Consider the following 13,049-nt stretch of genomic DNA (forward strand, 5'->3'; position numbering starts at 1 on the left):
CATACTTGAGAGTCGGAGAAGACTCGTTACTCCCAATTTTTCCGAAAGGTGAACCAATTAATGTTCTGATACAAAACCAATCAAAACTCCTCAGTTCAGCTGCCATTCCAAAATCATTTCTTTCTTCAAAGTCTATGGAAAGCCACCATGACTATTCTAGAGTTCATATGTATAAATTTAATTTGGCTTTCAGTTTGCCTTTTTAAAATTATATTTTAGGAAGGGAACTCCTGTGCTGAGTTGGAGAAATGAAGTGGGATTTGAACTTCATTTCTGTAACCAAGAGCAAGAATTCCTCTCACATGCGATGCATGGAGCGGAGGAGAAATCTTTGGGCAAACTGTAACGTATCTTTTCTTTTATGTACACTGAGAGCATATGCACCAAGACAAATTCCTTGTGTGTCCAATCACACTTGGCCAATAAAATTCTATTCTATTCTATTCTATTTACAAACTTCCCTGCCAGCTTCTCCACTAACTTTCTGGGGAAGTGGCAAAGAAGATTGCAAATGAAGATCACTTGATTGCAGAGCATTTGGCAAGCAATCCTAAGTGTGACATGTTGCCAAGTACTCAGATAACAATTGATGTGACTACTGGAGTGGCAAGAGTGATGTTTTACGATGGCCAGAAGTGCTTTATGGAAGGTTGAGTGACAACTGATTATAAATTGAGGACTGGAAAGACTATGCTACCTGGGATTATGCTACAACTTCCAAAACAAATTTATTTTCCCTTTCCCTTCTTTGAACAGATTATGTCTAAATGGCTGATACCTTCCAAAGTATCAGATGTTAGAATATCATAACTAAAACCTCCCCCGTTTTTATTGAATTTGGCAACAAATCTCTAATATATATTTTACTGTCAAATTAAATATCTGACATTATGGTTATTAGATGGTTTAGTTATAAAAGTATAATTGGTTTGGTGGAGTTGATGTTCCCCAAGAAAACCCTATGACAATGAGACCATATCATGTGACATGAGAGCTATTTTCCATATAATGTTTCTTAGCATTGATATTTTATTTATTTTAAAAAATTGTATAGCCATCTATCTTAAAACACAACTGTCCTCAGCTCACATCTCTTTATTTCAGTGCTTGTATCCTACTTCATTCCATAGATTTTTGACAGTTCTCATAAATTTAGAGCTCTAAAATAACTTAGAGCTGAATGCCATTAGAAGGGACTTGAGTAAGAATAGAATAGAATAGAATAGAATAGAATAGAATAGAATAGAATAGAATAGAATAGAATAGAATAGAATAGAATAGAATAGAATAGAATTTTATTGGCCAAGTGTGATTGGACACACAAGGAATTTGTCTTGGTGCATATGCTCTCAGTGTACATAAAAGAAAGATACATTCATCAAGGTACAACATTTACAACACAATTGATGATCAATATATCAATATAAATCATAAGGATTGCCAGCAACAAGTTATAGTCATACAGTCATAAGTGGAAAGAGATTGGTGATGGGAACTATGAAACGATTAATAGTAGTGCAGATTCAGTAAATAGTCTGACAGTGTTGAGGGAATTATTTGTTTAGCAGAGTGATGGCCTTCGGGAAAAAACTGTTCTTGTGTCTAGTTGTTCTGGTGTGCAGTGCTCTATAGCGTCGTTTTGAGGGTAGGAGTTGAAACAGTTTATGTCCAGGGATTACACAGTACAGAGACTGAAGTAAGTGTGAGGAAGAAACTCAAAATAATCCTGCCTTGGTTTTGTTTAATATTAGAGGGGACAGCAAGAAACTTGGACAAGGTTTCAAAATTCTGTATATAACAATAAGGTAGCATTCTTGGAATCCCTAAAGTGTCTGTTTCGTGACCTACCTCAAAGGTCAAAACAGAAGAACATTACATTAAAATTTTAAATTAAAATAAAAACTACATTAAATAGACATCAACATTTAGCCAGGCTCATAATGCATTTTGAAAAAGCGTGGTCTTTATAGTTTTCCTGAAAGTTAAAGAGAAAGGCTGTCCAGACTTTGGGATTGGGCAAGCTTCTCCAAAGAACTGATGCAGCCAATGACAAATCCTATTTTTTGTTCCCACATGTTTAACATTTTGAAAGGAAAAAGTATTTGAAGCATTCTTTCCTTAAAAGATTGCACACCACAAAGACAGATGATTTGGAGATATTCCAATAGTATCTTGGATCGAAAGCTCTATAGGTCAAAATAGCAGAATTATATCCAGAAACATAGGTATCCATTACAGTGCTTAGAGTCTTGATGAAATAAGAGCTCAAACCCATCAGCAGTTTGAAGTTTTCAAGTGAAAAATGAATCAAAGAGAATCAAAGATTGTGGAACTGCAATTCTTCCCAAAGCCAAATAACAATGAGCCAGATGATTTTTGAATAGACCGCAATTTCATCTTAATAATAAAAATAGATTGAGCTACTTTTATCCCATTCAGTCCCCAGCTTCCAACACCGGTTAAGAACATACATTATATCTTTTTCTTGGTCTAGTGTGAAAATATATAGGTGGGTATAATATATAGAGGGGGGAGAGGGAGGGAGGGATTGGTGAAACCTCGCTCTGAACTGATCAATAACCTCTGGAACTACCAGATTAGAATAATTAGAACCATTGTGAAACAATCCAATCCCTCAAAGATAATCTAAGAAGATACTATGGTTGATGAGTTTCATAACTGCCCGGTGGTCTGAAAGTCCAAAAAAGCAATATTCTTTCCACTCAAAAATCATCCATGCTGTTTCCAGTTTCCATCACACAACCAGATCAAAAGTCTAACTGAAAGTTTCAGGATAATCTGCTTCATCCAGAGTCCCAGAAAATGATATTTCTTCATAATCTCTGAAATCTTTTCTAAACAGGAAAGGCTAGGGACTAGACAATAGTTGTCCAATATTGCAAGATAAGAAAATGACTTATTCTATATATTTTTTCCCTTTCTAGGGAAAAAAACTGTAAGCAGTGATATATGTAGGCACTGTTTCATTACTTTTGCAACATAATGGATTAGGATCAATCATACTTTCCTACCTAGTGCTCTACATATAATACTAAATGATAGGATGGTGGGAAAGTAGACAGACAAAAAGATAGTGCTTTTCCAATACCGTAGATATTGAGATACCTTGTAAAAAAAAGTTTTAAGTGAGGCAACCTGGGTTGAAATACGAGGGTTATATATGGAATTCAATTCAACTGTCTGGTGAGAAAAGTATAATCTTATAATCAATACCCATTCTGAACTGAAGGCAGAAGTGATTGAAGCATTTTGGATTAACTATTAGCCTTGACAATATATAATCGCACACTGCATTTCCAGGATGATACACATCTAAGTATCTGTAGATGTTTTATCTGACCATTTTTTTTTTGTTTTTTACCCCCCACCCCCTTCCATGTCTTTTTAGCTTATTTTGTTATCTTTTTTTATTCGAAGTGTGGCTTTTCTGCAATGTTTCCTGAATTTGTCTTCCTATTCATCACTACCACAACCATCATCAGCAACAACAAAAAGTGATAAATATCCAAAATTTCTATTATTTCTTTCAAATTTATCCCTTTTCTTCTCACTCTTAATTGAAGAGGTACCACTGATAGTATATTAGATTACTGTTAGACCTTATGCATATAGCTACATTTCATGATAGCCAGCAAGCTTCAGCAGAGTCAGAACTCCACTACTTTGATTTTGAGTAGTGTGTCAAATAAACCCACTATGTTCCTTCATTAAAATGCTGAAAGAACAGCATTGGCTTCAGGTTTCTTTTTAAGCTAACTCAAAGCATTGGTGAATATTATTAAAGTCCACCTGAAGCTGAAATCACCAAACTCAAATTATCATATTTAGGACACATTATGCAAAGATCCAGCTCTCTTGAGAAGTCTGTAATCCTGGGAAAGGTGGGAAAGAGATAGCCATATAGGGGAATACAGAGAATACAGGTATACCATTGGAAGGAGCCAGGCTAGAAGGAAATCATACTGGAGTATACCCTGTTTCCCCCAAAATAAGACAGCCCCTGATAATAAGTCCAATCGGGCTTTTGAGCGTAATAAGGCAATAAGGCCAAGCGCTTATTTCAGGGTTCAAAAAAATATAAGACAGGGTCTTATTTTGGGGGAAACACGATATCTATCTGGTTGCTAAGAATCAGTGGCAATTTGATGGCATATAACTAGTCAAACAATGTGGAAAGTCAATATCTAAAGAAATAATATTCCTACCATAAATTAATAATCAGAGGTACCCTTAAGCTACACTCTTCTGTTAGTAGTAGTATATCATTAAACTTTTTTAAAAAGGAAGGGTTTTTTGGAACGCTGCAACATTGGATTCTCTCACTAGGGAAATATAGTAAGGATTAAGATATATCCTTTTAGCTCCAAATTAAAACACCTTTAAAAGGCAATATTGAATATCCTGAAGCTTTTGTTTTTAAATTGTTAATTCAGTTAAGTCTAGATATGTTTTTAATTTATTACAGTTTGTTGGTTGGACTTTCTTAGTTTGAAGTTTGATGCTTTTCACTTCAAATGTTGCTATAAAATGTATTTTTTAATCTTTGATGATGAAGATACAGTATTCAAATTTGATAGTGACATAATGTACGTGGGCAGATTTTAACAACAGTGATAAGGGAAGGAGTAGGCTGCTTTGCTTTATAGTTAGTCTTTCTTGAGAACTCAACAGATGTCAAATGTGAATCAGAAGCAAAGTTTCAGGTTATATTGACAAATACAGAGTCTGACTGACAATGCTTTCTTTCAAAGCTAAAACCCCAAACCTTGACTTTTAGTTTTTATTTATTTTATTTATTCTATTTATTTGCTGCCCATCTCATAGCAAACCACTGGGCATCTTCCAGCATTAAAACATTAAAATCCTAATACATAAAACACCTTTAAAAGAATAAAACTAAAAATCCCAATCAAAATAAAATAAGATAGTTAAAAGATGGGAAGTTATGTAGCATTTTTCCCACATTCTTACTATAATTTTAAAGACAGTTTGCAATTTGAAATTGCTTTTCTGCAAGGTGAAAAATGTTGTTTGTCTGCTTATTTGTCTTTCTAGGATATTTTCAATGCAGTCATCAAACAGAATCCCTTTCTTGTCTATCAGCTTCCCTGTTTCTGGAATGTCCAATTGTCAGACCACACCCGCTCTGAACAATGTTACCGAGATGTTTCTGACCTTAAGGTAATTATCCGTTAATTGACTGACTAGTAATAGACAGCTCTGCATATGAGCACAGAGAACAAAATGATGCAATATATCTGGTTTGTTTTAGTTCTGCATATACTTATTCACAAGTGTTTTCTGCCAAATATCCTCAACATTAAAATTAAAATGTACTATTTTGATAGTTTTCTCTGAGTTGCACAATTTAGCATGTAAATTTCCCTACCCTAAGTTTTAGGGTAGTTTTAATTCAGCTTCCACTAATATATGCATTTTGTATGCATTTTGTATGCAACCATCTTTAATACATGCATTTTAATGCAAGTGTTGCCTTACAAAATACATTACTTTAGCATTATACAAACAAACATGGAAGTAAGCATTTGTGTTTGCGTAAGAGGAGATTATAAAAGTATGGATAATGCATTTTAGAATGATATATAAGTAAGTTGGGTTTAATTACCCAGATTTTCTTTCCCGTCTTTCATATATTTATGGCATAAAACATAGAGATGTTTTCAGCTCCAGAAAAGAAAAATGCTTATTAAACCTATTTGAAACTGGAAGCACCTGCAGGGTTCAATGCTCTCATCAAAATGAGAACAGCAGCATCGTTGCCATTGCAATGGGAGCTCTGCTCATTTTTAGATATGTGTACAAATACGACAACATAACAAAAGGGCTGACTTTGCATTTTAATAGCATGATGTTGCTTTTGTTATTTATTGCCATCTCTCTATCAAAGCAATCTTCAATTTCATTTGTGAAGAAAATGGAACCAAAAGAGAATATCACCTCTTTGACAGTTTTTAGCCCATTAACATATAGTTGTTTTCATGTGTACTCAGAAGAAGTAACACTGTTCATTGAGAATTGTTTCCAGGGAAGCAAGCAATGCAATGGTTTATTGTTCTAATGCCTTAAAAGTGGCTGGACATGGGAGATTAAAAGTAATTATTTTCATCTGGTTATCACCATGGGTATTAGCTGAGAGCTTAGAGCAGGGGTGTCAAACTTGTGTCATCATGGCATCGTCACGTGATGTATCGTGACTTTTTTCCCTTTGCTAAACTGGCCATGGGCGTGGCCAGCACGTGATGCATCTGGCCCTTGGGCCGTGTGTTTGGCACCCCTGCTCTCAGCTAATAACCATGGTGATAAGAAATTAGAGCAAATGATCATATTATAGGTAGCCCTCAACTTACAACTGGAATGGAGCCCAGAATTTCCACTGTGACTCATGACGGTCGTACATCAAGACTCCCACGTGTCTAACTCGATTTTACAATTTTTTGTGGAGTTCATGAAGTGAATGCCATGGTCATAAAGAGAATGATGTGGACCTTAAGTGAATGCTGCAATCAATGAGCAAGTCAATGCATTCCTATGAGCAACTTTTTTGCCAGAAACTGGCCAAAAAGGTTTCCAAGTACTCAAAGTGTTATGTGACTACAGGGGGCTGCTGCCATTGGAACTCCAGAACCAAGTTGTAGGAGGAGGGGCATCGTAACTTTGAATTGTCCCTATTCAATTGCTCATTTACCAGGGACTATCTGTATTTCTGTTAGATCACAGACTCTTTCTCAAACATTGGCATTATTGTTGCTCCAGTCATAAGGATATTGCATGTAGTAGGATTTTCCAGACACTGAAAAATGTTTTCCACTTAAAAAACATAGATAAATTTTGGAATTTTTACTAAATAAAATACCCCTATTCTTAGACATCTAAGATATACTCATATGGCTGTAAGGGACCTTGGAGATCTTCTAGTCCAGGAGTGTCAAACTCAAGGTCCAGGGGCCAGATCTGGCCCATGGGGCCGTCCCGGACACAGCAAAGAACCAGCCTACAATGCCTCTGCCGCAGGCAGCCCTCCCAAGCTCCGTTTTCACTGGTAGAGGGTTGCAGAAGGCCGTCTCACCTGAAAATGGAGTTAGGGAGCCCATTTGGGCTACCACAGGTGCCCCCGACATGAGTGATATCAAATTAGCCACATCTATCCTGGCCATGCCCACCCTGGCTCCCAGAGGTCAAACACAACCCTGATGCAGCCCTCAAATGTAATCGAATTTGACATACCTGTTCTAGTCCAAAGACAAATGGCTGTCCAATCTTTTCATGAAGACTTCCAGCAATAGAGCACTCTCAACTTCAGGAGGCAATCTGTTCCACTTATTAATTGTTCGCAATGTCAGGAAATTTCTTCTTAGTTCTCGGTTGGATCTCTCTTTAACGATCTTCCATCCATTGCTTCTTGTCCTACCTTCAGGGACATTGGAGAATAAGTCGATCACCTCGTCTCTGTAACAGATTCTCAAGTATTGAAAGACAGTTATCATATCATCCCTAATCCTTCTCTTCGATAGGCTAAACATTCCTAGGTACCTTAACCATTCCTCATTCGGTTTAGCCTTCAGACCTCTTATCAACTTTGTTGATCTTCTCTGCACTTTTTATAGGGTCTTACACTCTTTCTAGGGTCCTTTTTTGTAACATGGTGACCCAAACTGGACACAGTATTCCAAGTGAGGCCTCATTAATGCAATATAGAGGTATACTATCATTTTTTGTGATTATTGATACTATCCCACTGTTGATGCAGCTAGGAGTGCTTTGGCTGTTTTGGCAGCTGCAGCACATTTCTGGCTCATACTTAAGTGATGGTCCATTAGGGTAGAAAAATACCTGCCATAGTTATTACCGTTGAGCCAGGTACCACTTATTCTATAGATGTTCATTTGATTTTTCCTGCCTGTGCAGGACCCTTCTTTTCTCACCACTGAATTACATCTTATTGGCTCATGCATACACATTAGTATAGGACTGTGGTCCCCGACCTTTGTGGCTTGGCAGCCCAGCTGGGAGGTGGGGGAGAAGGGAACTGGGCCACACGAGTGTTGGGCTGGCATGTGCAGCCCTTGTGCAAGTAGCAGGCCAGTGTACATGCACACAGCTTGACATACACAAGCTATGGTCCGGCATGCATATGTACAAGTGTCTGAGGCCTGCCATTCAGGCAAGTTGAGCTGCGTGCTTGTGTGGCCCAATTTCGAATAGGCCATGACCCAGAGGTTGGGGACCCCTGGTATAGGATACTGCCACACACAAACAAAACAGTGGGATCTGGAACACTATAAACACATGTTGCTCTTAACTCTCACATTCTGCTCCTAACAGACTTCCCAGTAGAACAATCACTACAATCAAGATAACTATAAATAGATGCCATCTCCAAAAAAAATAAAAAAAATAATAATAATTAGGGCAAGGAAGATGTTGGGAGATGGTGCACTTATTTTATCACATTTACAAGCTGCATGTGTCTTTTTAAAAATGTAAACAACATGGATTTTTCTTCAGTGATGGTTTTGGATTCCCCGAGTTATTTTTGCAGGGTTTTTGGGCAGTCAAAGAAGAGTTGCTGTTGAATAAAAAGCTTGTACCTATAACAAAAATAGTCCCTGTTAAGTCATAAATTAAGTACAACTCCCAAAAGCTGTTTGAGAGCCAGATCCTAATACAAATTGACTAAAGCAATAGAAGAGAGGGGAATTTTACAAATATGCATATTCCTCGTGTTTGCTGTATTAAAGTAAGTAGAACCAAAGTAATTTCTTTCTCTTTATATACTTTTGATGGGGAAGTGGAAAGAGAAAGAGATCAAGCTTTTCCATGTTTGTATTATAAGCTAATGGGATAACTGTGCAAATTGCTTTACATCTCCAACCTAGTGTCAATGCAGAGAATGATAAAACAAAATAAATCCCTGTTCTATAATTATGCCTAGCAACACCGGGTGTCTCACGGAAGTCATGTTCAGGTCTATTTTTGAAACAGAGCTGCAGCTTAAAGTTGTTGCTTCATGAGCAAGGCTCTATGGATCATATTAAGCTGAACCGATCAGTTTCATCCAAGAATAATTCCACTTGTGGATCTGCCCTACTTGCATTGAGAAATATATATCTATTAGTTTAATAAGCAGAATCACTGGTGCATTCGTGTGGTCCATGGGGGGGGGGATGTGGTTGACATATTTAGAACAAGCTTGATTTTTAAAACAAAAATGTGAAAATTAAGCAGTTTCAATGACATTTAAAATAAATGGCCCGATATAGTATATTTGGCACATTCAGTATTTCATACTGATTCCAGCTGGAGTGAAGAATAATGTAGACGAAACCTCCAGGGGATAGAAGAGAAAGAGATGAATGGTACATGTTGGCATTAGAGGATTAGGAAGGATTGTGTGGGAAGAAAAAATCATAGAAGATTTTAAACTCCAAACTAAGCTGGACAAGATTTTAGCATTCCTTAAATCGAACAAAACCAAATTATTCCTATCAAGCAAAAAAAGGCAACAATTTAATTCCATCTGGTCCCAAGATCACAGGGATTTGGGGATTTGTCAACATTTACCAAAGTACCAGTATTCTATTTCAAAGTTAGCGATTATCATAAGTGGCTGCTGTTTATTTGTATATGTATTTCTCTGCTGCCTCGCTCGTAATTTTGAGCAATGAATGTCTTCTGCGTGAGCCAAAAGTGGGCAATTTGAAGCCCAGAACCAGGAGGCTGGAGAGAGTTAGAGGGTGGGGGAAGACTTAACATCCAAGCCCTCACTGAGCACAATTTCCAAACTTCACAGTTTCTTGTTATTTTGATGTAAGAAAGACATAAATACTATCGTATAAACTCTAAAATAAGTTAGAATAGCAAGTATAATTCACACCCCAAAATCCCCAACCAAAAGAGAAAAGGAAAGGAAAAGAAACTGTCCCCATGCATTGCAGGGTCTCTTCCAGTTCAGATTTTTGTTTCACCTTGTGCAAAATGTTGTTGTTCAGTCATTAACTTGTGTCTGGCTCTTCATGACAATATTGTCTCCCCATAGACAATAGCCTCCTTCCCCACCCCGGTCCTCCACTGCCCAAACTCATGTTTGTTGCATCAATAACACCAGGGGTGGTATGCTACCGGTTCGCACTAGTTTGGGTGAACCTGTAGTAATAAAAGCTACCAGTTTGGGTGAAGTGGTAGTAGAAAAATGCTACCGGTTCATCCAAACCAGTATTTCTGATGATCAGCAGTGCCGCACAATTTATATTCACTAGCAAGCAGGAAATCCTGCAAATATAAATTGTGCGGCACAGCTCTTTCCCCCCCCCACTGTTCTACTTACCTTCTTAAGCCTCCTTTTTCTGGGTGAAGCATGCATTTGGTGTACACTGTGCATGTGCACACAGCGCATGTTTGGCGTGCACTGCACATGCATGCGCAACCAATGGCAAACCTTGGAGGATTTCACCACTGAATAACATATTAGTTTTTGAGGCTAAAATGGCTTGGGTGTTTTTGTTGTTTTTGAGTTCAAATAGTAATATGTGGCCTGAATATCTCTTTCCAAATGCTGCCATTGAACAGAACATCACTACTTTTGGGAAACAGTTACAGAAGAAAGTGTTTTAAATGTTTTTTAGTGTTCTTTGATTGAGCATATCAGTGAAACAATGTTCCTTCACTTTTGGGGAGTATGGAAGGAGAAGTCCTTCAGACATTTGCCATAATTAAGGAACATTTTTCTTATACAAGTAGTCCTCGACTTACAACTGCTTGTTTGGGGACTGTTCAAAGTTACAACAGCAGCACTGAAAAATGCAACTTATGACCGTTTTTCACAGTTATGACCTTTGCAGCATCCCCATAGTCCCAAAATCAAAATTCGGATGATTTGCAACTGGTTTGTATTTATGAAGGGCGCAAAGAGCGCATAAGAGCACAAAAGGTGATCACGTGACCCTGGGACATGTGATCACCTTTTGCGCTCTTATGACAAGCAAAGTCAGTGGGGAAGCCAGATTCACTTAACAACCAGGTTATCTGGTTATTAACTTATCAACTTATCAACCGCAGTGATTCACTTAACAAATGTGGCAAAAAATATCGTAAAATGGGGCAAAACTCACTTAACAAATGTCTCACTTAACAACAGAAATTTTGGCCTCAATTGTGGTCATAAATTGAGGACCACCTGTATTACATGAAATTTAAGGCAACTTGGATTCAGTTATAGTCTGAATCTCAGTTCACATAGCCAAATTCCTCTCTGTATTCAACAGCCTCCCAAAGAAACAAACAGCTTTTCCTTCCACAGCAACCCGTTATTTCTTAGATCATCTAATTTCTTGCAAGGTTTGCTTTTCTGCCTCTGCTGCCTTGGCTTGCTTACTCCATGCTAATCTTCTTGGTTTCCCATTTACTTTAACAAGAGCTGACTTATGTGGATCAAAGGCGCTGGTTTTTCTCTACTTCCTTGGTCGCTTCTCAGATTTCAGTTCCTTTGGACTCAGGGTGGGGCAGCCACCAAGCTGTGCTTCTCTTTGCTTACATTCACTAACACTTTCAGGGAGGAATAGAGCAAGATAAGCTGCTCTGCTTTGCCTTGTCTTTCCAGTAAGTAAAAATACAATGCAGAATCAAGATCAGCAGGCCTGCCCTTGTTCTGCCCAGCATTGGATGATAATTGGGTAGAGATGAGGTGAAAGTCCAGGTTGTGCTGCTACGATCATGTTATGGCCTGTTCCTCACTTTTCTTTCCCCCTGTATAACAGAAGCCTTTTAGAGGTACATTATGGCTACCTATATAAAGCTTCAGAATGCTGAAGAGACAAAATGGATCTATTTCTCTGAAAAGAACTTCACTGAATAGGATTTCTCTGAGCTGCCCAAGATCTTGTTTCTTCAGGAGCTTCAGCCTTGCTGGGTCCAATGGTTAGTTGCTACCAGTTCACCCTGGATTGGGCGAACCGGTAGCGGTGGCGGGAGGCTCCGCCCACCCACCCGGATGCTTCTGCATATGCGCGTAAGCTTCTGCGCATGCACAGCAACATCGCACCCATGCCCACGAGTGAACCGGTAGTGATGGGTTTTGAAACCCGCCCCTGGCTGGGTCCTGATATTATGCTAAGCCTTGATCTATTTAATTAAACGAATTACATTTGGCTCAGGTTTATATACTTACTAAGATAAAGCCAAGCTGTCTTATTTAGGCCACATAATATTTGTTTCTTAGTCTGGTTTACTTTATCGGATTGACAAGAACCAACAGTAAGGATATGAAAACAGGCCTTCCTCAATCATCCCAAAACCAGAGCACTTGTTTTTAAATCATTGGGAAGAACTTGCATTAAAAGGCATATGGATCTCATATTTAATGTGCCAAAATCCCTAGAGGACTTGCATAGATGTTAGCATATATGTTCTTAATTCCCCAAACTAGTCACTCCCATGGCTGTGCACTGAACTGAAGCTTTGTTCTTAATATATACCAGTGGTGGGTTGCTACCAGTTCGCCCCGTATCGGGCGAACCAATAGTGGCAGTGGCGGGAGGCTCTGCCCACCCACCCGGACACTTCTGTGCAGAAGTTTAGCACGAATGCGCGAGCGCCCATGAGCAAACCGGTAGCTACGGGTTTTGAAACCCGCCCCAGTATGTACATAGCATAGCTCTTTATACACAGTGGCTCCCGTTTCATTCTTGATGCTCCCCAAATTAATCAACTTTATTTAAACATTTGGTTAGAGCAGCAGTACTCTAATCCATGACCCCTGACTCATTTTTCAGCCTCTGTTTGGATTTTGACCATGAATGCTGAAAACTGCAAGGTTAAGTTCTTGCAACTTTAAGGCAGAAAAGGTATTACTTGTTCCATTTAATTTGGGGGTAGGGGAGAGAGTCTGTATCTTGTTTCTGCATCCAAATATTGCAGCCTCAGTCCCTAAATGTTGCCCAGTCTTAGGTCAGAAACTGCATTCAGATCTGATACTCCAATTTAAGAAAAAGTAAGTTTTTCTGCTGGGTAAA

The 13,049-nt window shown here is 38.4% G+C and overlaps 1 protein-coding gene across 2 annotated transcripts in view; it reads left to right on the forward strand.

Moving 5' to 3' along the window:
* Window positions 1-13,049, forward strand: part of LARGE1 (LARGE xylosyl- and glucuronyltransferase 1) — a 398,885-nt gene that overhangs the window by 316,619 nt on the left and 69,217 nt on the right. For both annotated transcript variants that reach the window (XM_058190742.1, XM_058190741.1), the window contains exon 9: window positions 5,077-5,202. In XM_058190742.1, coding sequence (XP_058046725.1) covers window positions 5,077-5,202 — 126 coding nt within the window. The remainder of the gene's footprint in view (window positions 1-5,076; window positions 5,203-13,049) is intronic.

Source organism: Ahaetulla prasina, chromosome 7 (genome assembly GCF_028640845.1).
Source record: "Ahaetulla prasina isolate Xishuangbanna chromosome 7, ASM2864084v1, whole genome shotgun sequence".
NCBI classification, from domain to species: domain Eukaryota; kingdom Metazoa; phylum Chordata; class Lepidosauria; order Squamata; family Colubridae; genus Ahaetulla; species Ahaetulla prasina.